The sequence below is a fragment of the Labeo rohita genome, chromosome 3, assembly GCF_022985175.1.
Source record: "Labeo rohita strain BAU-BD-2019 chromosome 3, IGBB_LRoh.1.0, whole genome shotgun sequence".
In the NCBI taxonomy this organism is placed as follows: domain Eukaryota; kingdom Metazoa; phylum Chordata; class Actinopteri; order Cypriniformes; family Cyprinidae; genus Labeo; species Labeo rohita.
The window spans coordinates 14,594,246-14,621,122 of NC_066871.1; the positions used below are offsets into that span (position 1 = coordinate 14,594,246).

Genomic DNA, 26,877 nt, shown 5'->3' on the forward strand with positions numbered 1-26,877 from the left:
TCACTGTTAGGCTTTATTGCGGGTTGTACCCAAGTTATACAGCTTTTTGTATTCTGATATCAAGATCAGGACTTTACAAACAGTTATTATCAGTCTACAAGTACAGCCAACAAAAGACCTAAAAACTACTCTATTACCTCAACTACCTCGTTACATATGCACTTAAGGGTACTAAAATCGAAAAACCAAGCAACAAAGAGAAAAAAGAAAAAAAACAAACAACAAAAAAGAAAAACAGCATTACAGGAAACATTCATCACTACACATTTGAGTATCTACCATGTATTACTAGACTAAACCTTGTGTCAATTGTTACCGATACAAATAAGGATTGTCCTTCAAAAAGTGCAGTTCCCCAAGTTAAAATTCTAAGATGACCCCAGGAAGACGCTGAAAAGAACTTCCTGCTCATTTAAGTTACCTTATTGATGTTTATTTCTAGTTATTTTTCAAACAGTCTACCAAAGCAGTGTGCATATAGGTTACATGTGAGCGAACTATTTCTCGACAGACCACTAGAAGAAATGTTGGAGTTGAGAATTTGCTATTCCACAGGCCGTGCAGCGCCGTGAAAAAGGAAATGTTAATGCAACCCTCCATTTGCTACAACTGGCCAATTTGTTTTATGTGTGTATGTGTGTATGTGTGTTGTGTGTGAGACAAAAAGTAAAAGAAAATTTCAATCATGGCACAAGGAATCGTATTTTTAAATCCGACCGCGACGGGTCAGGATTTTCTTAAGCAAAGACACAGACATGGAAGCCTCACCCTACACTGCATAGACTCTCTTAGAATTTCCCCATGGTGGAAGTTTCGATTTAAACTCTCGTTCGTCCATTTCTTGTGCTGGTTTTACTAAAGCTTTTCGGGTTTATAATGACATGACAGCAATACTCACAGTTTAAGTCAATTGCCTTAGCACATTGTTCAACAGTAGGAACCATTTAAAAGACAAGGGTATATTTGCTCACAGGATAAATCAGAAAACAATGACATTTTCAGTACAAAAGTAGAATGTCATCAGGCCAAGTCAGACCAGTTTTTCGTTTCCTCCGCGTTCAACCTGGCTATAAAAATGGGGATTGTACATTGCTCATGAATATCCTCAAAACATCCATTTTGCAAGTGACATTTGAAGCATATACATTGTCCAGCTTTTACAAAAGAACAAATCCCTTTCCTCCTCCCCCTGCTTGATAATTTGGCATGACAGTGAATTATCAAAATGTCTCAGCATGACAGTTCTAACACCAAACACAGCTGCACGTACACAAAACAAAATTAAGAGGAAAAAACGGGGAAGGGGGACCAAAAAAAAACGAAAGCAAATTTCAAAGTGGAAATCAACTGGGTGCCAATGGCTTTTCCCTACGCTTTCGCTTTCAAAAAGTAAAAAGCCACAAAGAAGCACGTTTTGAAGACCCCCCCCAATATTCAGAACCATTGGTAAAGCTCAGCGCAGGACTGACGCGTACGAAACGTGTAACTAAAGCACAAGAGATGGAGCGATCCACGTCCGAAGGAGTAAACAAAGTCACGGCATAAACGATCGGCGACGCCCGCAGTTCTACGCCCCCCTCCCCCAAACACGAGGAGAATACTTGGGCTCCTGATGCGCAGGAATGGAGTGCACCACTCGAGCACGCAGGCACAAATGCACCAGCCAAATGTACGCGAAGAATAAACAGACAACCAAAAGGCAAAGTCCTCTGTCGGTGCCCTCCAGTCTCCAAAAAGCTACACTCTGCCTCCAGAACACAAATACAGTACAAGCGTTTCTAGTTCATTATGTACACCAAGTGCAATTCCAAAAAAAGACAACAACAACAACTCCTTTTCGGCTTTCGTTATGTAGTTTCTCTCCAATGTTCCACGTAGACAAAATGAGATAAGCCAGGTCTGGAATTAAGTAAACAAATCTTTTGATTGAAGTATATTTGGTAAAGCGGTTACTCAAAATGGTTCAATACTGGCACGCAACCATAAAGTGAGGGTAATACTCGGGGTTTTGTACGATGAGTCATTAAATATGGATAAGTTAACACACCACGCAAGTTCTACTTCTCAAATAAAACAAAATGGAGAAAAACACAACAGCTTAAACAAATATTAAGGTCCATGGCTTAGCCTAATGCTGACATCTTTCTCTCCCTCTCGCGTCTCGTAAATCGTGCACCTAAAATATAGTACAATAAAAGGTCAATAATCTACGCACATATTATTTCAACTACCAGCGATAGATTACATTCACCTCTAATCCAGCCTTCCTTGGCCACAAGTACAGAGGCAAGCCATTTTCAATGACAAACCAGCTTTGAGGAAGGGGAGGGAAAAGGGGAAAAGAAAAAAAAAAAAAAAAAAAAAAACGAGAAAAACTTAAATTAAAATAAAATGGTAATGAGCAGCCAAAACATTGATTTATTAATATTGTAAGGAACTTCAGATTTAACACAACCAAAACTGTACACATTACAATCATTTTTCTATTTGTAAACAGTTAAAAGCCACTTGACTTGTTGCATCTTCGGACACAATTTGAATCAAGGCAATGAAATGTGGACGACTTTTGCACTGTTAAAATAACCAAACAAGATTTTCTTTAACACCAGCTCTGGCGATGAGGAAAATATATATAGAGATATATGTATATATATATCAAACGATGTATATGCAAATTACCGAAACATATAAAACATTACTTCAGACAAAGAAAAAGCGATTCTGTAGGCCGAGTCATTGGCTACAGTATGCATAGTTACAGATTTCTGCTTTTTCTTACGACGGTTTTGACAGTTACTTCGACAGTCACAGAGCGAAAAAACATTGAGCCACTCAGTGGGAAAAAGGGAAAAAGGACTAGATAGTGATTCAGCAAACCATATCCACTCATTAATAAAAAGACAGCATATTCGAAAAGCAGTATGTAGAATGTCTCCAGCTTAAAGCAGTTATTTGGCAGAGAAAAACTTACAGAGCTATAAGTAGTTTCAGTGCTAAAAGTTGGATTTTCCTACAAGGAGTTTCTATGGGGGGGAAAACTGGCTATATTTCCTGAGAACCATGCTGGTTATTTAGCAGACAAGAGGAATAGATAAAATAACCAATGACATGGCCAAACACTGATCAGTATTCCCAGAGATAAAAAGCTTCGTCTTCATCCTCAAGATTTTTTTTTTTTTTTTTTTTGACGTTTTAAAATTTTTTTTTTTTTTTGTATTTTATAATTTTTGTAAGATTTTTCTCTTTTTTTAAATTCTTTATGCATTTTTTTCTTGTTTTTTTTTTTTTTCTCCATTTAAAATAAAAAGGAAGAATGACCATACTTTCCCCCTCAAAAAAGTTTTGTAAACAAGAGGGCACAATGTGATGCCTCCAAAACAAAATTGAAAGCCTATTTTGAAAGTGCTGTTCCCCCTGGCTTGCAGGTCGGGTTTGCAAGTCACAGCTGTGGCTACAGTTTTTTAGACTGCAGAGCTAAATTCTTTAGTTTTAAAACAAAATTGGTGCAATACTTATTTCTGTAATATCATCAAATAATCCTAAGTCAGCATCTATATCTTGATCTCGAACTCCACAATACCACAATAAGGTAGGCGTACATCAAGGCATAGTAGAGCGCACACTTTTAAGAACATCCTTGAGTAAACAACTACACTGGAACTGTCGGCTCCCTCCATATTGCAGATTATACTGAGAAAAACCACATTCAGTGCAAAGTTAAAAAAGCTCAAACTCCAACATTGTCAGCAAACAAAATGCAAATAATAAAAACAAAACGAAAAGAATTGGAATTCAAATAAACATGATGAATAAACAGATGAGCTCAACCGAAGCTTTTTTTTTTTTTTCTGTATGAAGAGCACTACCTGGAAGTGTAAATACATCCTTTCACATTATAGAATTGGCCTGCATAATTCAAGTATTCAAACTGATATGTTTTGGGCTAAAACAAAGTGGACATATGTGCAGAAAAAAACGTAACTTGTTTCCACAGGGTGACCCCGCATTGTTTTTTTTCTTTTTTTTTTTTTTCTTTTTGTAAGTGAAGAAAGTCTAACTAGTGCCATTTGATTTTTTTCATATATAATATATATATGGTCATATGATTATGATTAACTATTTCCACATTGAGGTCACGGGTTTGTATGTTTTTTTTTTTTTTTTTTTTTTTTTTTTGTTTTTAAGTCAGAAGGTGAAAGATGCACTACATGGACTCCCCACCTCCCGTCAGGTGGTCAACAGGAAGGAAGGAGCTGATGGGGGAGGGACTGTTGATTCTCCCCCCCTCACCGCCACTGGGGCTGCCCCACAGGCTCGTGGAGTAATTGGGAACGCCCCAGAGAGACGAGCCGTGCAGGTCTCCGCTGCCAGCTCCTGACAGCCCGCTGCCGTTCCAGTGATTTGGATCAGTGCGGTTCGGGAAGGGGTGAGAACCCTCGATGGATCCGATCCGGTTCTGAGAAGAGCCCAGCGTCTGCCAGCTGGGAGAGGCAGCCATTGACTGACCTTGTGCAAAGAAACGATTAATTTCCTCTTCACTGGCAAACTCTGCAAGAATAGTAGTGTTCCCTAAAACACACCTGGAGGAGGAAAAGGAAGAGCAGAACCTGTATCAGTTCGGTGCCTCACTCTCATACAAGTTTTTGTGAAATTCAGCATGGGGTTCTGGAAATCTGGAAAAGGCTTTGAACATTATTTCAGGGTCTTTTCAATCACACCAGAGTTCGTTTGAAGTGTGAACACTAGGGATGTCACAAATCTCAATATAATATCAAACCGTTCGGTACGACATCCATGGTTCAGTACGCGCTTGTGAATTGCGGTTTTTCGGTTTCGCATTTAAATAATTTCCTTGTCTTATTTCTCTTGAAATTTGCTGTAGGTGTGCCTCCAATTTCACGTGCTGAAATGAGGAAACACTTCCCTGCTTATATTTGTAAAAGCAACACATGCAGAACATCTTCCGTTTTAATGACATAAGCCTTTCTAAACCTGTTGTCCAACATAAGAGTTATAAAAACAAAAGTTATAAAAAAAAAAAAAAAATACTTTTTAATTCACAACATAAGTTGAGTGTTTGAAATAACTTCCTTATATACACTCATATTCTATGTATGTCGATTAGCAATGGCTTATGAAAATAAACAAGATGGCTTGAAGAACACAGATAAACCATATATTATTGCAGACGAATGTTTATTGTCCTTACATTTCATCATTCAAAATGTTTAACGTTATATCTTGTTATTATTCAGTTACAACAATAGCGATGGTTTTATCCATATTAGAGAAGCTGGAGCGGAACGTCATCAGTGATACTTCGACACAAATGTAGAATGAAACCCATTCTATTTTGCGTAAAAATATACTAAACCACGCTTTCTCCAGTGTACAGAAAAAAAACAAACAAAACAAAACACTGCAGTGGCAAGATATCAGAATCGAATTGAAAACCGTGGTTAAAAACCGAGGCACGTATTGAACCGTGGACTAACTGTATTGTTGCATCCCTAGTGAACACACCCTAAGATTACTAGTATACTAATGTATACTAGTATACTAGTAACAGAATGTTGAATTATTCCAAACAAAACCCCCAATTTAAAAAAATAGGACCTGAAAGTGTGTAACTTAAAATGCCATATGCATTTGCATAATGAACATATTTAGAATTATGCCAAGCTCTAACAAGAATTGTATGTATTTTAAAGGGATAGTTCACAAAAAAAAAAAAAAAAAAAAAAAAAAAAAGATTAAGTAGTCACCCTCATGTCATTCCAAAGCCGTCGCCCTCATGTCATGCATCTTCAGAACACAAATTAAGATATTTTGATGAAATCCGAGAGTTTTCTGACCCTGCATAGACAGCAATGCAACTACCATGTTCAAAGCCCAGAAAGGTAGTAAGGACATCATTAAAATAGTCCATGTATAGTCCAAATAGTTCAAGTTCTGGATCTTAAACGTGTCAGCTGCATTGCTGTCTATGCAGGGTCAGAAATCATCAAACACCTTAATTTTTGTTCTGAAGAGGAATGCAGATCTTTCAGGTTTGGAAACAACATGAGCGTAAGCAATTAATGACAGAATTTTCATTTTTGGGTAAACTAACCCTTTAATTCCTCAAATTAAAAGTAGGGCCTCCAAATATTGTGGACAACAGGGGTCAAAAAGGCAGAGAATCACTGAATTGGACAAACCGATTTCTTAATGGAAGAAGAAGAAGAAAAAAAAAAAACAAAAAAAAAAAAACACTGTTTTGCAGTCTAAAACTGTACATTTACTTCATATTTTAATTCCTATAATTAAAACCTTTCAGTGCTCATAATAAATCTCATTAATCCAGAAGTGATCAAGTTATTTATATCTGTCGTAAATAAACAAATATCTTCTTAAATGGCTTAGTAATTATTAGCTTTAGTAGTAACATTTCCGTTCTCTACCCACACTGTGCGGCTAAAAAAAAAGATGGACTTACATGTGCAGTGACTTCTGGGCTTTTGCCGCCTCCTCCTTAGAGCTGTAGCAGACGACAGCATTGCCATGGGGAAGGTTCAGATGGAATGTGATCAGTGGACCGTGCTGCATGCACAGAGTTCGCAAGGTGGAGCCATCAATCTGTAAAACATGGACATGACTTGTTACCCGGGAAATACTTCTACTATGGCTTTATATATAAAATAATACCTAGGTTTCTACACAAAGTGTTTCCCTTAATAACCACCATTAATTACAAAAAAAGTTATTGAGAGTTGGCCATTGAGAATCATGTTTTTATTACATTTTTGAGCTTTCTGACCCTGCATAGACAGCATTGCAACTGACACATTCAAGGTCCAGAAAGGTATTAAGGACATCATTAAAATAGTCCATGTGACATCAGTGGTTCAACCGTAATGTTATGAAGCTACGAGAACATGTCTTTATTTAATTTTTTCTCTTCAGTGTCAGTCTTCAATGTGTGTTCAGTTGTGTTGCTGTCTATGCAGGGTCAGAAATCTCTCAGATTTGATTAAAAATATCTTAATTTGTGTTTGGAATGACATGAGGGTGAGTAATTAATGACCGAATGATGAATTTTCATTTTTGAGTGAGCTATCCCTTTAAGCCCAACATACTTGTTTTTTGTATAAATTATCTCTGATAGTAACTAATGGTGATTCATAAAACCCTAAATTACAAAACAGTGTTGATAAATAATTTTACAGTGCATTTTCAATGTGTTTTCTGCTAAAAATGCTGCACAAATCAGGCAGTGCAAATGCAATGACCTGCTAAAATGAGTCAGTACACACCAAATCATATGTCTTACCTGAGGTGTGAGGTTTTTGAGAACAAGCCAATTAGTTCTCCCTGAGCTGCTGTCACCCCAGCTGGAACCTGCGGACAATGATTATTTCAGTTCTCTCTCGTTTCTTTAAACTCTACATCATTTAAACTATTAATAGAGTTTATGTAGGTGAAAGGGATTATAACTGTGACTAACCAGAGTTGAATCTGGATTCAGAGCTACCCCAGCCTCCCAGTCTCAGAGAGCCGTTGTCCCAAGATGAGGGCTGTTTCTGGCCAGTCAGGCCAGGCGGGGGGCGGGACGGAGCAGAGATACCTTTTGAGGGGAGAGGAACCTTCCACAGCTCATGAGCCAAAGAGGTGTTGGTGACTGTACCAGGAGACCATTTGGAGTCACTGTTTCTGGCTGCAGAGAGAGTAACAGATGAAGTTAATAGAGTGTATGAGGGTCACAAGCATGTGTGGCTACACCTAAATAGCTGCCCACCAACCTGAAGTGCTTTGTGCTGTACTGCTGAGGGAACTATTGTGGTTGGAGGCACGAATGGATGTCCAGGCACTATTTGAAGGCAGCGTGGTGTTAAGTGATGAGGATGGCCCTGGAAAAACAAAAGAAAAAAAACTGAATTGACGAAAACGCTAATACACACAATTCAGCAAAGGACACTACAGATTTTTTGTAGTGTTTTTAAAACAAGTCTCTATTTATTTAAAAAAGCAATATTGTGAAAATTTAATATAACTTGTCTATTTGGTGTAAAATGTCATTTATTCTTGTCATGGCAAAGCTGAATTTTTTTTAGCATCATTACTCCAGTCTTCAGTGTCACATGATCCTTTAGAAATCTTTCTAATATGCTAATTTTGTCCACAATAAATTCTAATCTAATCAATAATGAAATTTAATGCATCCTTGCTGAGTAAAATCATTTCTCTCAAAAAACTCTTACTGTCCCAAACTTTTGAATGGCCGTGTATACTGATTTAGCTGGTCTAACCGATTGCTTACCATTGTTCCTGTCCCTGAGGTGATCAACATCCCGGACTGTATTAATGGAGAGATTATTAATCACACTGCCAGGAGTGACAAATGGGTCAGTTTCAGGATCAATGTTTGGATATCCTTTCCAGGGCTCACCAGGACGGAACTCTGCCAAACAAACAAATCAAACAAACATGACACAGTGAGTTTAATTATGCTACAATGGTACAGCGCCGACCACCTAAGTTTCCCTGTAATATTTCGATTCAACGCAAGATTTGATTGGAACAAGTAAAGCATTTATGAAGCGAAAGGGTCCGAACCTGGTGGCCAGTTGACATTGGTGGAACCATGAGGTGATTTGGCACGGCTGGGCCAGCCATCTCCCACAGAGCCAGGAGGACTAATGGGAGCGTTACTGGCATTGATGAAGTCATATGGACCAAAGGGTGAGTCTTCAAGCCTCAGGCCAGATGTTATAGCACCTATAGGAAAATCATAACCCATCAGACTTTTCGCACACTTTCAAAACAGCATACATTAGCAGTCAAAGATTTTTAATGTTTTAAAAAAAAAAAAAAAAAAAGTTTCTGCTACTCACCAAGCCCACATTTATTTGATCCAAAGTACAGCAAAAAAACTTTTTTTAAAGTTATTTTAAAATGTAATTTATTCCTGTGATCAAAGCTGAATTTTTAGCATCATTACTAGTCACAAGATCCTTCAGAAATCATTCTAATATTCTGATTTGCTGCTCAAAAACATTTATTATGCTGAAAACAGCTGAGTAAAATTTTTTCAGGTTTCTCTGAATAGAAAGTTCAGAAGAACAGCATTTATGTGAAATAGAAGAAATCTTTTGTAACATTATAAAAGTCTTTATCATCACTTTTGATCAATTTAAAGCACCCTTGCTAAATAAAAGTATGAATTTCTTTAATTCCAAATCAGCATATTAGAATGATTTCTGTAGGATCAGCTGACACTGAAGACTGGAGTAATGCTGCTCAAAGTTTAGCTTTGATCAAGGAATAAATTACATTTTAATATGTATCCAAATAGAAAACTGTTACTTTAAATAGTAAAAATATTTCACAATATTACTGCCTGTGCTGTTTTTAGAAGCAAATCAATGCAGTCTTGGTAAAAATTACAATTAAAATCTTACTGTTCAAAAACTTTTAACTGGTAGTGTGTGAAAAACTTCGAGTTAAAATTAGGGCTGCACAATTATGACAAAAGTATTAGTGATTATTTTCCTTAATATTGTATTAGTTTGTATAGGTCAACTGCATGGCATTCTTTATCAACATCATTTTACTATATATATATATATATATATATATATATATATATATATATATATATATATATATATATATATATATATATATATATATATATATATATATATATATATATTAGGGATGGCGAAAACTAAAAATTTCTTGACCGACCACCGAGCCTCATTAGCCGGTTGAAACCGGTTAACCGATTAGTTTAAAATATGGTACGCTATTTGAAATAACAGCCATTTCGAGCCACGCCTGCAATTTCGCAACTCTGTCGCATCTCTCTGCCGCTCTGCCTCCCGCACACACACACACACACACACACACACACACACACACACTGCCACTCACGTCACTTTTTTAAAATCCCCTACAGCGCGAAACATGAGTCCCGCAAACGCGGCGCCGAAGAGCTTGTTGTATGTAATCGTAGGACAAATGGCTCCTTAGTTTCAAATGGTTTGGGTACAAGGTGATCGCTTTGAAAATAAAGGCGTTTGTCTAGGTTAGAAGCTCATTTGAAACATTGCCACGGCTCATTTAAGAAAATGACAGCTCCGAAGAGACGCCGCTCTAACCTCGAGTGTTTTAGCCTGTTGCCTTTACTTTTCGCAAACCTTGTGAGCGCGCGAACCCAAACGCTGTGACCTCGCGCCAAATGTTTTTATTGGTTTATTAAGTACAAACAGGCGAGTTATGAAAAATTGAGTGTGAGGGATAATTTGTTCACTTAACACAAAAAGATGAGGAATGAGATGGCTAACTGTAGTAGCGTATAGTCCACTGTCTATAATAGCCTAATTTAGATATCACTTTTTTTTTTAACCGACTACCGACAACTTTGACCGGTTAACGTTGATACGGTCAACCACCGGTCAAACGGTCATCGGTTAACATCCCTAATATATATTATATATATATATATATATATATATATATAAAAAACACATACACACACACATATATAACACATACATACACACACACATATACATACATGTACACACACACACACACACATATACACATATACACATATATATATATATATATATATATATATATATATATATATATATAAAACACACACACAATTAAAACAAACTGAGAAACCCACCAGATTTGCTGGGGTTTTGATCAAGTGGCGAGTTAACGGAAATGTCCATGGCAGTCCACTTCTTCAGACGGGACTGTGGCTCCTTAAAACCAACACTACCAATGTCGAGGTTGCTTACATTCAAGTTTGAGTTCAAACCTAGAGGAATACAATAAAAAAAAAAAAAAAACTCCAATTAAAAACAAAGAAAATACACATTCAGCCAGAAAATGAGGTTAACAATATTTCTGGTATCCATGAATTAACATCTGCAGTAGGTTTAACAAAAAGATCATTTCAACAATTCATTCAATTTTAAAATCAGAGTGCACTCAGTATTTTTTTTCACATTACAGATTTGATAGAGTACTTTTGAATCATTTATTTTGGAGGGAGCATCACAAGTCAACACTTTGGCTTTTGTGTGCCAATGCCACTATGGAGTCACAACAAAAATACTGAGTGCGCAATAAAACATGAGAAAACGTATGGAAGGGGAGACAAGCACATCCAAAGAAAATCAATCTTATTATTGTCAAGCGGCAAAAATTATGAGTAGAAGCACCTTACATATGCCAGCCAAACATTTGGATTTCCAATCAAATAATAAGGGTCTGAACTCAAAAGGTTTCGCAACACAGCATTGTTTTCTTTTCCCTCAAATACAAAATGCAAGAGGAAATTTAGCTGGGGACAACAAAATAGACTGTATTCACCTCTTGCTGGCAGAGAGCTGCTGTCAGGACAGAAGTTCTTTCCTACCCGAGGGTTGATGGGAGAGCCTGGCACCATGTGGCCATTGCTCAGAGGTGGGGCTAGGAGGCTATGACTTTGACTAATGCCAGCTGGCTGATAGCCTGACATGTCAGAGGCAAACATCGTGTTGGGCTTGGCAGCTTGGTGCAACAAAGAGTCAGTCTGGCCTACATTAAGATGGGGAGGACACCCACCTAAAGGGAAATTACTGAACGAGCTCAGGGAACTTTGTTCTTTCTGCAGGTCAGAGGCATTGGGGGGCATGAAGTTATCCATATAGGACTTGAGGCCGGACTGGTGCAGCGAGGGTGGCTGAGGGGAAGTCTGCTGCTTCATCAGGGAGGGATCGAGATGGCGGGGAGGCTGGATCATCTGCTGGGACGGGCCCAGACCACGACCCTACACGTCATCACAAATGGGAAACGTCACGTCAAACAAGCCAAGAACGAAGGAAACGGAACACATGAATGGGTCTAAGAGATCACAAACCTGTTCCTGTTGCTGGCGGCTGTTAACAGGCATGGCCCTCTGGCTTTGCGCTTTTTGCAACGCAATGAAACGCTGAGCCGGGAAAGAAGAAAAATTGTAAGCGTCACAGTTAACTTTTCAGTTAAATGTCTTCTAGGCTGTTACTTGCAGCAAGATCAATACCTGTAACTGATTAATCTGAGAAAGCTGAGACAGTTGGTTGAGCTGGGACAGCTGGTTCAGCATAGCCACCTGCTGCGGGCCAAACAGAGGGTTCAGACCTCCATTATTGTGAGAGTACTTCAACAGGGGTGGCTGGACCTGGGAAAAGAGAACGTATACATGTTAAGAAGCTTTTTATGAAAAATATATCAAAAGGATCAATTAATCAAAAAGAGGTACGTTTTCCATAACTGGTCTACAAATTCAAATGTACTCTATCTACGGCAGCTGAATTAATGAACTCAATTTAATAATTACATTTAATAACATATTTTTAGTGGATTTTTAGTGAACAGTGGGACCCTCAAGTAGGGATGTACAATTATTCTAACTCAAAAATTGTTAAATGGTTGTAATTTAATGAAAAGTATATTAATTCAGTGTAAAGCACAACTCTGTTTTATATGCAAGAATAATAGTGACATTTTACGATACTTTTATTTCTTTTTTTATATACCAAGAACAACACTGTTTTTTTTTATTATTATTATTATTATTATTATTATTATTATTTTACTTTTTATGCCTTTAATTCAATAAGACAGTAGCTAGACAGGAAGCAAAGTGGGAGAGAGAAAGCCGGGACTCAAACTCGGGGCACAAACCGTTTATTATTATTGATTATATTTATATGTAATCACAAAATTGTGGTCAAAATTGTGTAGCCCTACAAACAAGCACATCAAACCTGGGACCAGTTGCATAAGCACAGTCACTATGTTAAGAACTAGTTTGACCAACCAGCAGTTAGTCGACAGGTAATCAGTCTTTTTGGATTCAAATTAGGCCAACCTACTTTCTGTAACTGACGTGAAAAAAAAAATTTGATTACTAACTTCTAAGACTAGTTCTATGGCCACTGGAGTTTTAAAACTGCATTTTAACATGCAAATCACTTTTTCTCTGAGTTTTTTCCCCTCATGTTGTGCAGTCTTACTTTTTAAGAGTTTTATGCATTTCCATGCCTGGAGTTACAAGGTTAAAATTCCCTGATATTTCCATGGCCGTGGGAACCCTGTACACCACTTATCTTCATTTTATAGTAAGCTGGAATTTAAAAACCCAAGTGGCATTACCTGAGTGGGAAGTAGTGGAGGAGGCACTTGGTTGCGTAGACTGGGCTGAGCGGAGTTCAGAGGTTGTGCTGGAGGCTGCTGGGCGTTCCGGCCTTGTGCTGCTGCATTTCCGACACCGTACATGTTTACATTCTGTGAAGAAGCATAACACCCCACATGTAAATGAGCATCCGGCAATCCGGCACATTCACAGCTTCAGCACACAGGGAGCAGCGTGCACTAACTCACCTGCCTAACAGAGGCAGAGTTTGGATGGTGAGGCAAGCTGCACTGGTTTGGCAGTGCGTTATTTGTAGGGGAAAAGCTGATATTCTGCATGGAACTGATCTGTGAGTTTTGGGACTCCTCTGCTACAGAGCTATCATACACAGGCAGTGAAAGCTGAAGCACAATCACAGGCCAAGCAGAGCGAGGAGCAGGCCGCAGAGCACAACAGCAGAGAGGAATTGGATAAAGACCAGAAGGAACACCAGGCCACCAGAGAAAGACACATCAACAGCCACAGAAAAGGAGAGAGAAAGGCTATGTTAGCATCCTCTTTGGCATGTTTTAGGAATTGGAGATATTTCAAGTTTAATTAGTTAAAGGCTTAGTTCAACCAAAAATTAAAATTAGCCTATTACTTACTCACCCTCCAGGCATCTTAGGTGTATATGACTTCCTTCTTTCAGATGAATCCAATCAGAGTTACATTAAAATATCTATCTATCTTTCTTTCTTTCTATCCATCTATCCATCTATCATGGCAACGGGCAGGTGTTTTTCTTTAATGGTCCAAAACAAGTCCAATAAAGTGCATCCATCCATAATAAAATGGCCTCACACAGCTCTGGGCAGAGAATAAAGACCTCCTGTGGCGATTCAGTGCATTTTTGTAAGAAATATAAACATTTTAAAAAGTAATAATCACTTTAATCTAGCTTGCGCCAACTGGTGGTACACAGAAGCAGCTTTAAGCGGATGATGTATGATGTCAGTGTTGTGCATGCAGCGCTTAGAAGTGACAAACACAAATGCACCGAGAAACCAAACCAAAACAACGGTCACGAATTAGAAGTACAAAACGAGGATTTGTGAAGAAAAATGTCAAAGGATTTCGATATATACCAAGAGGGGACTGGTGTTTCCTTTGCTGAAGTAAGGAAACTTTGCTTCCTTTGCTCCTGTAAACAAACGTTGGTTTTCACAAGACTCACAGGTGCATGGGCAATGCCGACATCCTACGCCATTCGCCTGGAGCTGCTTCTGTGTACAACCAGTTGGCGCATGCTAGATTAAAGTGATTATTGTGTTTTAAATATGGAAATTTTTGTACAAAAATGCATCGATTCGCTACAGGAGGCCTTTATTCACGGTCCAGAGCTGTGTGAGACCCTTTTTTTTTTTTATTTTATTTTTTATTATGGATGGATGCGCTTTATTGGATTGTGTCGGACTGTTGAAGAGAAATACCCACACACCCACCCATTGCCACGATAGAGCTTGGAAGTGCCAGGATAATTTTTAATATAACTCCAATTGCATTTGTCCAAAAGGAGGAAGTCATATACACCTAGGATGCCTGGAGGGTGAGTAAATAATGGGATAAATTTCATTTTTGGTTGAACTATACCTTTAAGTAAGTTAAATAAGTTAGATAAGAAGTAAGACTACGATTATTGAAAGTTTATTTTAAATACCCCATGAAATCATCCGTAGCATTTCCTAATAACAGGAAGCTTGATCTGCGACATATGAAATATCTTGTCCCCTTTTTTCCCCAAATAGCCAATAGCCTTTTGTCATATCACCGCCATAAACCATGATTTGCTAAACATTTTGAATACGCTTCTAAACACAAGTCAACAATATTTCTGGTCTTTTTCTAGAGAACTGTAAATTTTACATTTACAAGCATACAGATCTTCAAAATTAGCCAAACCAATTTAATTCACCCCCTTAATATCTGTTCTTTTTTCTTGAAAGATGTTAACATCAGGTTACTGAAATTTTTACATTTTAAATCATGGATACGGCTAGTATTTGTAAATTAAGGGAAACTATTAATTTATGGACAATGGAGAGTAGGGTCAAGAAAGAGATCCACTGGTTTTTAAACCATAATCCTCCGATTTTGATATCATGGGGTCTTTAAGTTGCATTGCCTTCCCATAGAGGGTGCTAAAGTACCCAACAAGCAGGAGTACAAGAGTGTTTAAAGTGAAGGCTCCATTACTGTTACAGGAGAACAGGAAATAACTCACCTTATCCATATAGGGATTACGGTCCATAGGAGAGTCTTTGTGGATCTGGTGGCGCGAAGCAGGATTTTTCCCGTACTCTCCCATATTTAAAACGTGCTTGTCAACATCAATGCGCTTATCTGTCATTCCTAAAGAAGATGAGAAGTATTCATAGATTTTACAAATCATGCTTACACTCATGGATTGTATCTCAGTATCAGCACTGGATTTTAATGTGACCTACCTCCAGACATATCCATCTTATTGCTCTTCAGGGAATCTTCAGCAGAATCCCTCTGTAAAATGACAAAGAAGTGTCAACTTCCTGGTCCATGAAGGATTTAAGGACATAATACTTAGTATAAACAGGTTTCATGGAAAAGTACAGCAATCAGACTTGATTCTTACAGGGTACATGTTGTTGAACTGTTTCACAAACTGATTCATCCATGGAGATTCATCTTGCTTGTTGGGTCCTTTGTTCAGCTAATGGAAAGAAGGGAAAAATAAATAAATCTACACATAATTTTGTCCTTGCAATTAGGTTAAACAGTAAATTCAGTGAATGATACTTCATGCAGTTCTGCCCTGGCTAAATCAGGTTTTAATTATTACCTTTGGAGGCATTTTCTTGTAGGACCAGTTTCCAGTTTGGTTCATTTCCTGTGATGGATTGTTGTTCCACATGCCTATCTCTACTTCTTCCTCCTCTTCCCCCCAGTTGGAGTGCCCTGTCATGGACATCTCCTCTCCACCCCAGTTATCTTGCATAGGTTTGGATCCTAAAAAGCCAAAATAAAACATTAAAAACAGAGGAAGAAAATCAATCATGGAACATATTTCCCTGATATTTACATTAGAAAAACCAAACCAAACAAGTAGAAATCAAGAAAGAAAAAAAAAATATATAAATCAAAGAAAGTTCTTCTGCCCCAATTGGAGATAGGACGTACCAGACTTGTGCTGTGACTGCTGTCCTATAGCAGCATTGCCCCAGCCACTGCCTCCTGAGTTTTCCCTCCCCGGCTCTTCCCAGCTGGAACCTGTATCAACAGGCTTTCCCCAAGCAGCTGTGCCATTGTCCACAGTGACAGGTGGAGCAGCATGCTCACCCCAGGTAGAGGACTCCATTTTTTGTGGCGCACCATATGGCTCTCCCCACCCTGTGACCAGACAGGAAAAAAAAAATTATGATCAAAGACCAGTATACAAAATGTTATGTTGTTAGTGCATGCAACAATTAAAAAAAAGGTAAATTACTGTTTGGTAAACAAACTCAAATCTGTCAGAGCAAACAAGAATCAAAGTGTAATGCACAAGCTACATGGAAAATAACTGTGCAACAACTAATCTGCATCTAAACAAAATGTTAAACATGGTTCCAATGCAGTTGATATTTACAAATAAACTTCAAAGTGGGATTGGACTGTACTTGCAAACTTTCCAATGGCCCAAATCCGGCCCTTGCATAAACATGCTTATGTAAGCTTTGTTTACTCTGAAGTCTTGCTGATGGATCAGCTTACATTTAACCACGGAGGTTTTTGCACTTTCACCATCCAGCATATGCCCTGAATACTTCCTTCAAAAATAGCCCTGTTCATGTGTGCCCTGCTGCTCAAGTTGCTGCCATATGACTGCACCATCGGTCAGAATGTAACCTAAGCCTATTTTTCCCTGAGCACAGCTTATCCACAGCCAATTTCAAAATGAAGCAGGAACACTATTTGAACACGCACCTTTACATTTCCTGTTTAGTGCGTAATTAAAAATAATGGAAAAAAGCTGCACTTCTACAATCTATATACATTCCTCTGCAATGCGTAAACATTTATATATAGACACGCGCACACAAACACTTGCTCGTAAGTTCAGAGCTGGAAGTATTAGAGGAAAGGGGTGGGAGGAAAAAGCGCATCCAGAGAAATTCCAAAGGGATGACTGCATGACTAAAGATAAATATAATGGGTGAGTAATAATTGCCAAGGCACTGCCAAAAAGGAAGACACCCACCTGAGCTGCAGTTCTTTTCCTTTGGAGCCATGGAGCTTTGGGCTTGTGGAGGCTGAGAAACAGCCATGCCATCCTGGTCTCCAGCAGTGTTCTTGTTCCACATGTTTACGCTGCTGTTGTTATATTTGTTGGGATCTCCCCATGCTGAAGTACCATCATCAATTTCCATTCTACGCCTGACGGACTCAGGCGACGGCTCTTCCCATCCAGTGGACGACTCTTCTTTGGAGGCAGTGGGCATCGGGCCTCCCAGCCATCCTGTAGGCTTGTTCTGACCTGGGGCTCCAGTTTGAGAGGTGCTCCCACTCCTGAACGTTCCCATGCTGGATTCTTGGGACTTGCCCCACTCTGAAGAGTTGTTCGGTTTTGTACTGTCGCCCCAGGTGGGGTTGGAGTGGCTTGATTTGATTGGCTCGCCCCAGGTTTGGTTTTGATTGTTGGTCTTGGGTGGCTCTCCCCATCCTGTGGTAGGACCACTCTGGTCAGGAGTGTTGGTGCCTCCGCTGCCTCCCCAGGTGTTGCTCGCCCGCCCGGGCTCACTCCAGGTCGATCCAGAGCGGTCGCTGTCACTGTCCCAGCCACCTGAACCAGACTTCTGGGGCTCTCCCCAGTGGTTTCCCTTTGGGCCTTCTCCGCCCCATCCCTCTCCACCCCATCCCTGCTTTGCCTTCGGCGGATTATTCCAAGAGGAGGACTTGTCATCCTTGGCGCCATTCCACGAGGAACCGCCCTTGTTCATTGTAACAGAAGGGGCATCCTCCCATCCACTTTGCCCAACATGGCCTTTGGTTTCTCCCCAGCCAGTTGAAGATTTCGGTTCAGTCCAGCTTGATACTGATGAATCGCTACTTTTGTTGGTGCTGGCTCCATCTCCCCAACCACCTGAGTTAGACGCCTGAGGGGGAGCACTACCCCAGCCTGTCTGTCCATTATTTCCTGTCTTTTTCTCGGAGCTCGAAACATCCCACGCAGTGTTCTGGCGGACTGGAGTTTGTCCCCACCCCGTGTTGGACAGCACCCTGGGGTCCACGTCGATTTTAGAGAGAGCTGCGTTGATCATGCCCTGCTGATTACCCCTCCTACGGTTGCCACCACGGTGCCCATCCCTCTCGCTGCGACCTCCCGAGCTCTCTCCACTTCCTTCACTGCCTGTGGACTTGTTCCACGTGCTGCCTTGCGACGTTTGACCGGAGCCCCCTATGCCGAGAGCATCGTCCTCCAAGGACTTCCATCCATTTGTTCCCTTCCTGCTCCCATTCGTGCTATCATTGGAATGCTGACTGTTGCTGGGCAAAGTGTTCCACTCCCCGTTTGAGACCTTAGTGCCAGTGTTTGAAGAGGATGAGGAAGAGGAAGACGAGGAGGAGGAGGCACTCCCCCAGGGGCGAGGGATCCCAGCTGGGCCCACACCGTTACCTGCTCCCCAAGACATACTTTGTGAGGTAGCAGGCGCTGAGTCCCAGCCGCCTCCACGACCGCCCATCCCGTTATTATTATTATTCTTTAAAGAAGCAGCACTCACAGAGGAGCCGTTGGCTCCAGACTGCATTAGAGTTGCATTCACAGTGTCGCCCACAGCTTGGCCTTTAGGGACGGGACATTTGTCTCCAGAGTAATTAGTGCCGGGCAGAACGCCCCATGCTGTACCATAAGACCCGCTGTTAATTCCCTCACTGTTGCCATGTTGAGAAATGGAAGTGCCATTAGAGACTGGAGAAATAGGGAGCTGAGGGGAGCCCCCTGTACTCATAGGCCAAGCTCGGTGCCCTGGGGGCTGTTCATTCATCTGCATTGAACCTGTAGAGTTTGGTAAACTAGAGGTCATCGTGTTAGTAGTGTTATTTGGTCCATTAAATTCAGTGTTAAGGTTTTGAGGCTGCCCACTTGGAACCTTGTTTGTACCATTGACTTCAGCTTCGGACATATTTTCCTGCAGGCATCCCCAGGACATCTTAGAGTTGATACTCTGCATGCTGGGTGTTTGACCTATGGTGCTTTGTTGAGTGTTGGTGCCACCATTTCCGTTCCCCGCAGGCCCATGGGGGTTGGGCCCAGTGTTCTGAAGAACGGGCCAGGCACCATGGTTGGCATTTGGGTTCAAAGTGCTTGGATTTATACCTACATTGGTTGAGGAACCTTGGGTACCCCATGCATTTATTTTGCCATGGCTGCTTTCTGCCAGCTTGCCGCTGGGGCCCTCACCGGAGCCTTGACATGTGCTTAGCATCGAGCCATTGGATACACCCCAAGGCCCCTTAACACTCCCGTTACCCACATTATTGCTGCCATTTGCAACCATGAAATGAGAACCTTGTCTATTGCCATTGTTGTCGCCACCAGTGCTCCCAGGCGCCATCATGCTAAGATTTTTTTCCGACCCAGAGCTGGAGGCAGAGTCAGCATCCATACATTCTGAGGCTAACTCTGGGTCACTACCAGTGATGGAGGGCCAGGGTCCCTTATCTACAATAACTTTTCCCCAGTTGCTGTTCGAGTCGCTGCAAGGTGAGCCAGAGCTCCACGGTGAATTTTCATACTGAGGCTCCAAACCAGCATGTTCCAAACCTGCGAAAGAAAATTAAAGGTCAGATCAGTTGAGAATGCAAACACAGAAAAAGAAAAAAAAAAAATCTGGAAACAATCTGTTTTTGGATTAAATAAGAGTGTAGTGACTGTAAAACAGTCTTCCTTCCAAAAGTCAGGACAATTTAGACATTGTCATGCCTTGCTCAGAGGAATTCGAAATTCAGACAAGTGTTTAAAAAAAAACAACAACAAAAAAAAAAAACCAACAACAACAACAACAACAACAACACCACAATTCGGATTTGTATGCATCACAGTTTGTGTAACAGCTCTGCAAAAGGAGACTGAACAGTAACATAAGGGACTAAAGGACTAAAGCATATTAAAAGCAAACAAAAAAAAACCTGATTTAGTTACACTTTAAAAATGATTAACTGTAATACACTCAGCGCAAATAAAACTCATCCTAAAACACACGTCAAACGCTGCACATGCTGAAAATAGTAACATTTAGTAGACTTTGCTCAGAATTTGTAACAACTTGCCCATTTATGGATTATGCGACAATGGCTAACTGCCCATAGGCCCTGTCTCTGTCCTGCTGAGAGGTGTCTCGCTCAAGCCAGACTGAAACAGTAGTAGATCTGCCACCATTTTGTAGCAGCAGCATGATCATGCTGCATGCCAGGATGGAAGAGGAGGGAAAGACAGACGACTGCTAACAGCAACACTGAGTGTGAAGCATCTCTGCAAGTTCACTGATTTTACGTAGATGTGGCGGCACTAAACTCTAACAATAAACGCAACTGCTGTGTTCCTTGAAATAAATTTTCTGCTCTTGCTTTCATATTTTTCTGCAAGATGGCTGCCAAGCTTCCTTGAGCACTGTTCTCTTGCCAAGTCTGAGACTTTCTCCCTGGCTGTGTTACCAAGAGATATGGGAAGACAAAGAAACACAGACAGTCTCACTGCTGGTCTCAAGTAAACTGTTTGTTTAAGAGTGACTCAATAAAATGGGAGATTCTGTTAAAGGTCACTGAGGTAAAGGAAAATTAGTTACATTACATTTCGATCTAGTATTTCATCTCTCCAGGGGAGACAAAAACAGTTGTCGACCAAGAAGAGACTTGTAGACTCCAAGGGGATAGAACAATGGAAATTCTGTCATCACGTCATTCCAAAACGAACTCACTTTCTTCTGTTGAACACAAAAGATATTTGTCCATATAATGCAAGTCGACGGTGTCCAAACCAACCCTGGACGCTGCTGACTCTCACTGTATGGAAAAAGAATATTTTTTCTTTGCGTTCCACTCAAGAAAGTCAGTCATAGATGTGTGGAACGACGAGTGTCAGTAAATGACCACAGACTTTTCATTCGATCCCTATAAGGATACTTGTACTGGGTTATGGGCAAAGTGTACAATCCCTGACAAAACTAATTCAGAAAAGTGAGAACTTTGTACCAGTTGGCAGCACTACTGGTGTGGCCTTACATAACACAGGAAAAACACAAATTTGGCAGGAAGAAAAATTTGGGAAGTCAGTCGACTTATGTCAAGACATTATGAAAATTTTCTTTGAATAGCAACTGGCTAAATTTAGAGAATCAAAAATACTTATTGACACCATTAAGCATGCACCACAGGGATACTGACAACAACTTGCAGTCTGTCTAAATACAAACTGCTAAACAGGTCTTCCGGTGACTTTTGGACTCGACACATTCACTAAAGAAAATTGGTAAACAACAGCACATGGCAAGGAAAAAGAAAAAATGAGTCACCTGTTTGGTTAGGGGAGTGGCTGACGGAATCCCGAATGGGAGCCATGCCTACAAAACAAAAAGCAACAGCATGAGGAAAAACAGCTAGAAGCCACAAAATAGGTCTCAACACCAATAAAACAGCCAGACGCTAAGACCATGCAGCAAACATCATTGTTTATTTCTACAGCAATGACCTAAGGATTTCAATTTGACGCAAAACGAAAACAGTAGAATTTAAACAATGATTAAGATCTTTCATTAGAAGACATGCTACTATTTACATGAGTGACTCCGTTAGATAAACTGTGCTGAACTGGAAAAATAATGGCTTCATTATTTGTTTTTTTTCAATTGCTTCATTACATTACTTCAGAATTTTAATACCAAAAAATGGGAGAACTAATACAGTCAACCAGACAAATGCTTACAATTTGAAAATGGTAAAATATTGGCACATATCTGTCCTTGGGATGTAACGATAATCATGAATATTGTGGTATCGCGATAGCAAAACTGTCTCGATATTATCGTGGTCACATGACAATATGAATCGACAGGCCTTCTGGGCAAATAGTGTAGATTTTTTAAATATTCTAACATAAAAGGTCTTTAAAGTTGTGTTTTGGGCCATTATGCTCTGGCATAGTATCTGTCAAACGAACTACAACCGAAAGTACAACACGGCAAGTCTGTTTTTGCTGTGCGTTTCAAAGCGAAGTGCGCACTTCAGACAATCAACTTGTGATCCGATGTTTTCAGCGCCTCTGAACGGTTCACTTCACAGTGAATGAATGCAGTGAACATATTTATTGCGTGTTTGGGAATGCAACGGCCACAACTTACACATTTTCACAGCAGATGATTACAGCATTTCACTAGATTTGTAATGAGACTCGTTTTTGTAAGCCTGTTTTCACTGAAGCTGTAATTTTCCTTCAAAATAAAAGCTCTACTGCCATGTGTGTCAAAATAAAAGCTTAAAAGTGCAGTATGAATTGCTGGCAGCTAGCCGTTTAAATGGGTAATGTTACTGCAGTCCAATTTCAAAATATCTTTGACGTGTAGAGCAAATACCTGCTGTAGTGTAAAGCAAAAATAATATAGCTTTGAAACATTCATTTTCATTTATTTTACAGTGCAATTGTTTTAAAATATGGATATTACTGTCATAGGATTAACAACAATATAAAATTATTATATTCTAATTTGTTTGGCTTCTGAAACACCAGTGTGAATGTAGTTTAGACTGAGACAGTATACCACAACTAAAAAGAGGGTTGAGTCCCCTTTAAAGTTCAGGTACAAGTCAACTCACTTTTTCTGACCCAAATTCTTAGGAAGATGGGTTGGAGCTTATCATTTTGAACTCTCTATCCCAGACATCATATCGTGATCTTATCCTATCGTGAGATTTTGGTATAGTCACATCCCTAGTTCTTGTATATTTAACTAAGTTGTTTTTACAGTCTGGAACAGCACTGCCTATCAGCAATGGCTAACTTTAACCTACAAGGTCATTATGCAGAGCAGCAGTACCTGAGAGGTGGCTTTGGGCGCAGTGTAGGACAGACCTCTCAGTCGTAAGCTCCCCTGGCTGGCTAGAGTTGAGCTGCACTTGAGTTCCCAGGGTGGCAGCAAGGACCGTGAGGGATTGCCCACGCTTCAACAGCTGTTTCTGTTTGTGCTGACAGAGACGCGGAACTTCACAGAGCGGGTACTGAGGCAGGGCTTGGGGCTGGCCGCTGGCTGGGGCCCTCTTGGCATTGCTGATGGCGCAGGTTACAGTGGAGGTGCTGCTGTTCTAATTGGCAGACTGAGGCTGGCTGAAACTGGACTTGATATGTTCTGGCACTGAAATCAACAAAAACAGATATTTAAAACCATGCAAAACACATTTTCATTACGCACAATTTAAAAGTTCATCTACAAACATCTATTTTTGGCATAACAATGATGCGATAGGACTGTGATTAAGTTATCTACATGGTTTACTTACAGAACATACAGAGCTATTCCAATCTTATTCACGATTACCATGTTAAATCCACAGTATAGTAATGCCCTTAATTATTTAGACAAACTCAAAACTTTCCATGGTACAGACTTGTGAATACCATCATACAAATAGAGCAGTTGTCGTCACAGTCTAGCAGTTTATTAATAAAATCTGCCACAATTATCAGAAACTGCATAAGATAGTAGGTTGTAAAATGCGGTGAAAACTCAAGTCTTAATCTCAAGAGAGTCATAGTCCATGTAAACAATTGTAGATATGAGTAACAACTTCTGGGTTCACTAAAACAAACTCACCGAAAAATTTCCACTCACAATGTAAAAAAAAAAAAAAAAAAAAAAAATAAGACACTAACAAAGAGTCAAAACTGTTTACTGAATATTTACGACTGTTCACTACTAAATACTAGTGTTGCACGATATACCGGTACTTAAAAAGTATTGTGATACCCTGCTTTTAAAAATGGTACGATTCTGCATTTTACTAGCACCAGTACTTTAAGAATGCATTTTAATAAGAGCCGTATTTCTGCTTGTCTGTGTTGGCGAAGACGTGCAGTTTTGTTTATTTACACACACATGCGTGACACTTCTGCCGCCTCAATATATGAGTACATGAACACATGAACAATCTCTGAGAGTCACTGCATGAGCATTTTACCGTTTCTTTTGCGGAAAACTATCATCATATAATGAAGACTCTAAAAGGTCTCCACAGCAACCCATCAAAATAAAAGTTTGGTTTAACTTGACAGCCAGAAATATATTAATAAATTACTTAATATAAACATAGTACTACTACTAATATTATAAATATTTTTAAGACAATGTTTAAGGAATATCAGAAAAAATATTTACCAGAAAACTGTAAATACACAACATAGTATTTCTGAAAAAAAAGAAGAAATAAATAGCCTATAATAAATTAATTCTTTTTCAAATCTAATTATCCTTTATAAATTCACTAGACATTGTTTTGATCATTACAGTAATGAAACGATTAAAATAGAATCCAGAAAATCTACAAAACAGAGAATCCCAAACAAAACCGAATTTGAAAAAAATAATAAAATGTATTTAATAGGGCCTTAAAAAAATAGTTTTTGTTAAACTTTTAATAAATTGCTGTTAAATTCTGCAAGTTCCATGATTTCAATTAATTAGACATGATTTTGATAAATAATTATTTTAATATAACTAGGGTTGGGTATTAAAAATCAATTCCGATTCCAGAATTGGATACTTAAGGTCAGGATACTTCTTGTGAAATTAATTTCGATTCCGCCTATCAATTCCTGTTTTTTTTTCCCCCCTTCATCTGTGAGGACCTGACCTAGCGATCTGCCAGGACCTTGCTCGCTAATCTAAGCGCATAACGCTCCATACACTTGTGATCAGAAGTTGAAAAAGCAAAGTAGCCTATAATATTTGTGATAAGCTAAACATGTTGCAATTGATGTATCACCACCAATATGACAAAGCATTTTAATTTAACAGATCGGTTAAATTCAAATACCAACGTGATTCTGTTCCTAAATTACGATGACTCATCTGTTCGATTCCTCACCCTTTCTTCCATGCAGCATACGACCAGTGTGATTTGAACACTCAAATCTGCGTTCGTACTGCCGCTGACCTAAAGAGAGCCACTGTAAGGTATATGAATGAAACCGTTTCAGTCTTTTCAACCACACAGTTCATTATTTCTGTGTTACAAACGTTCAAATAATCACAGAAGTACTTGGATTAAAGTTCATATATATATATATATATATATATATATATATATATATATATATATATATATATATATATATATATATATACACATACATATATATACATATATATATACATATATACATATATACATATACATACACACACACATACATATATGTGTATGTATGTATGTATATAGTAAATCATAAAGTAAATCATCCTTTTGAAAGTTAATTTGACATTCCAAATAATGTTAAAGATTTATTGATTATGTTGTTATACCAGTAGGTGGTGAAAGGAGGGTTTTAATAATGTATTTGTCTTTGATCATTCATTCAAAAAGACTGATTCATCCAGTAATGAACCAAGTCAATCTTGAGTGAATCACCAAATCATTTACTTATAAATTAGGCCTACATGTGATTGTTTAGTTGTCTAATGTTTTTTTCTTCTTCAGAATCATAAGAGAACCACAACTTCCATTTAAAAACACAACAACAACCCAATTTATCCTGAATCACGCAGCTCTATTTTGCAAACAGCTCTTAAGTGAATCTTGTTTTTATGTAGCCTGTTGATTTTCACAATCTTTCAGAAATCATTCTAATGATGATGACTTGATACTCCGTTATCAGTGCTGGAAATCATTGCGCCGTTTAATAGAAAGCTAAAAAGCATTTTTTCCTCCTAAGAATATAGGTCTTTACTACCACGTTTTATCCATTTAACAATTCCTTGTTGAACAAAAGTAAAATGAAATTAAAATTATTATTATTATTATTATTATTTTTTAATCAAAATATCCTGGAAAAACTAGGATAAAAAAAAAAAAATAAATAAATCTTCAACATTGATAAATCAGCATATTATAATGATTTCTGAAGGATCATGTGACACTGATGACTGGAGTAATGATGCTGAAAATTTAGCTTTGATCACAGGAATAAATATATTTTAAAGTATATTAAAACAGAACAGTTATTTTAAATTGCAATATTTTTTTTCTGTATTTTTGATCAAATAAATGCAGCCTTGATGAGTATAAGATACTTATTATATATATATATATATATAAAAACACACATTACAATATCTTTCTGATACCAAACTTTTGAATGTCAGTGTATGCTATTACTACAGAAAAAATTAAAAACCATTTAAAATTATTTCATATTCTCTTATAGCGGATTTCACCAACCTTCCTGTATTTTAACCCCTCCCCTCCAACAACCTGTCACAGAGACCACCTTTCACAATGCAATTAATTCCCTCAGGAGTTACTAATACAATTAACATCCGTTTTCACTTCTGTAATAGCTCACATTACAGAAGTAAAATGGGGACTGCCAAGCACAGGCAAAGACAAAACAGTCTCAACACACACACACTCTTAAAAGGGACAGTCCACTTCTGTCATCATTTACTCACCCT

At 38.9% G+C, this 26,877-nt stretch overlaps 1 protein-coding gene across 7 annotated transcripts in view; it reads right to left on the reverse strand.

Moving 5' to 3' along the window:
* The window catches only part of LOC127162925 (trinucleotide repeat-containing gene 6A protein), a 79,590-nt gene continuing 52,713 nt past the window's right edge, over positions 1 to 26,877 (reverse strand). For 4 of the 7 annotated variants that reach the window (XM_051105855.1, XM_051105853.1, XM_051105854.1 and 1 more), the window contains 21 exons: positions 23,248 to 23,562; positions 21,730 to 21,777; positions 17,418 to 19,982; positions 16,358 to 16,567; positions 16,020 to 16,186; positions 15,813 to 15,890; positions 15,649 to 15,700; positions 15,426 to 15,553; positions 13,411 to 13,563; positions 13,183 to 13,314; positions 12,068 to 12,205; positions 11,906 to 11,977; positions 11,377 to 11,815; positions 10,682 to 10,819; positions 8,596 to 8,757; positions 8,300 to 8,440; positions 7,782 to 7,889; positions 7,487 to 7,696; positions 7,313 to 7,380; positions 6,479 to 6,618; positions 1 to 4,580 (listed from right to left, as the gene is read on the reverse strand). In XM_051105855.1, the coding sequence (XP_050961812.1) occupies positions 4,205 to 4,580; positions 6,479 to 6,618; positions 7,313 to 7,380; positions 7,487 to 7,696; positions 7,782 to 7,889; positions 8,300 to 8,440; positions 8,596 to 8,757; positions 10,682 to 10,819; positions 11,377 to 11,815; positions 11,906 to 11,977; positions 12,068 to 12,205; positions 13,183 to 13,314; positions 13,411 to 13,563; positions 15,426 to 15,553; positions 15,649 to 15,700; positions 15,813 to 15,890; positions 16,020 to 16,186; positions 16,358 to 16,567; positions 17,418 to 19,982; positions 21,730 to 21,775 (5,523 nt within the window). In that variant the 5' untranslated portion in view covers positions 21,776 to 21,777; positions 23,248 to 23,562 and the 3' untranslated portion in view covers positions 1 to 4,204. The remainder of the gene's footprint in view (positions 4,581 to 6,478; positions 6,619 to 7,312; positions 7,381 to 7,486; positions 7,697 to 7,781; positions 7,890 to 8,299; positions 8,441 to 8,595; positions 8,758 to 10,681; positions 10,820 to 11,376; positions 11,816 to 11,905; positions 11,978 to 12,067; positions 12,206 to 13,182; positions 13,315 to 13,410; positions 13,564 to 15,425; positions 15,554 to 15,648; positions 15,701 to 15,812; positions 15,891 to 16,019; positions 16,187 to 16,357; positions 16,568 to 17,417; positions 19,983 to 21,729; positions 21,778 to 23,247; positions 23,563 to 26,877) is intronic. The other 3 variants (XM_051105859.1, XM_051105857.1, XM_051105860.1) reach the window with 3 other exon arrangements.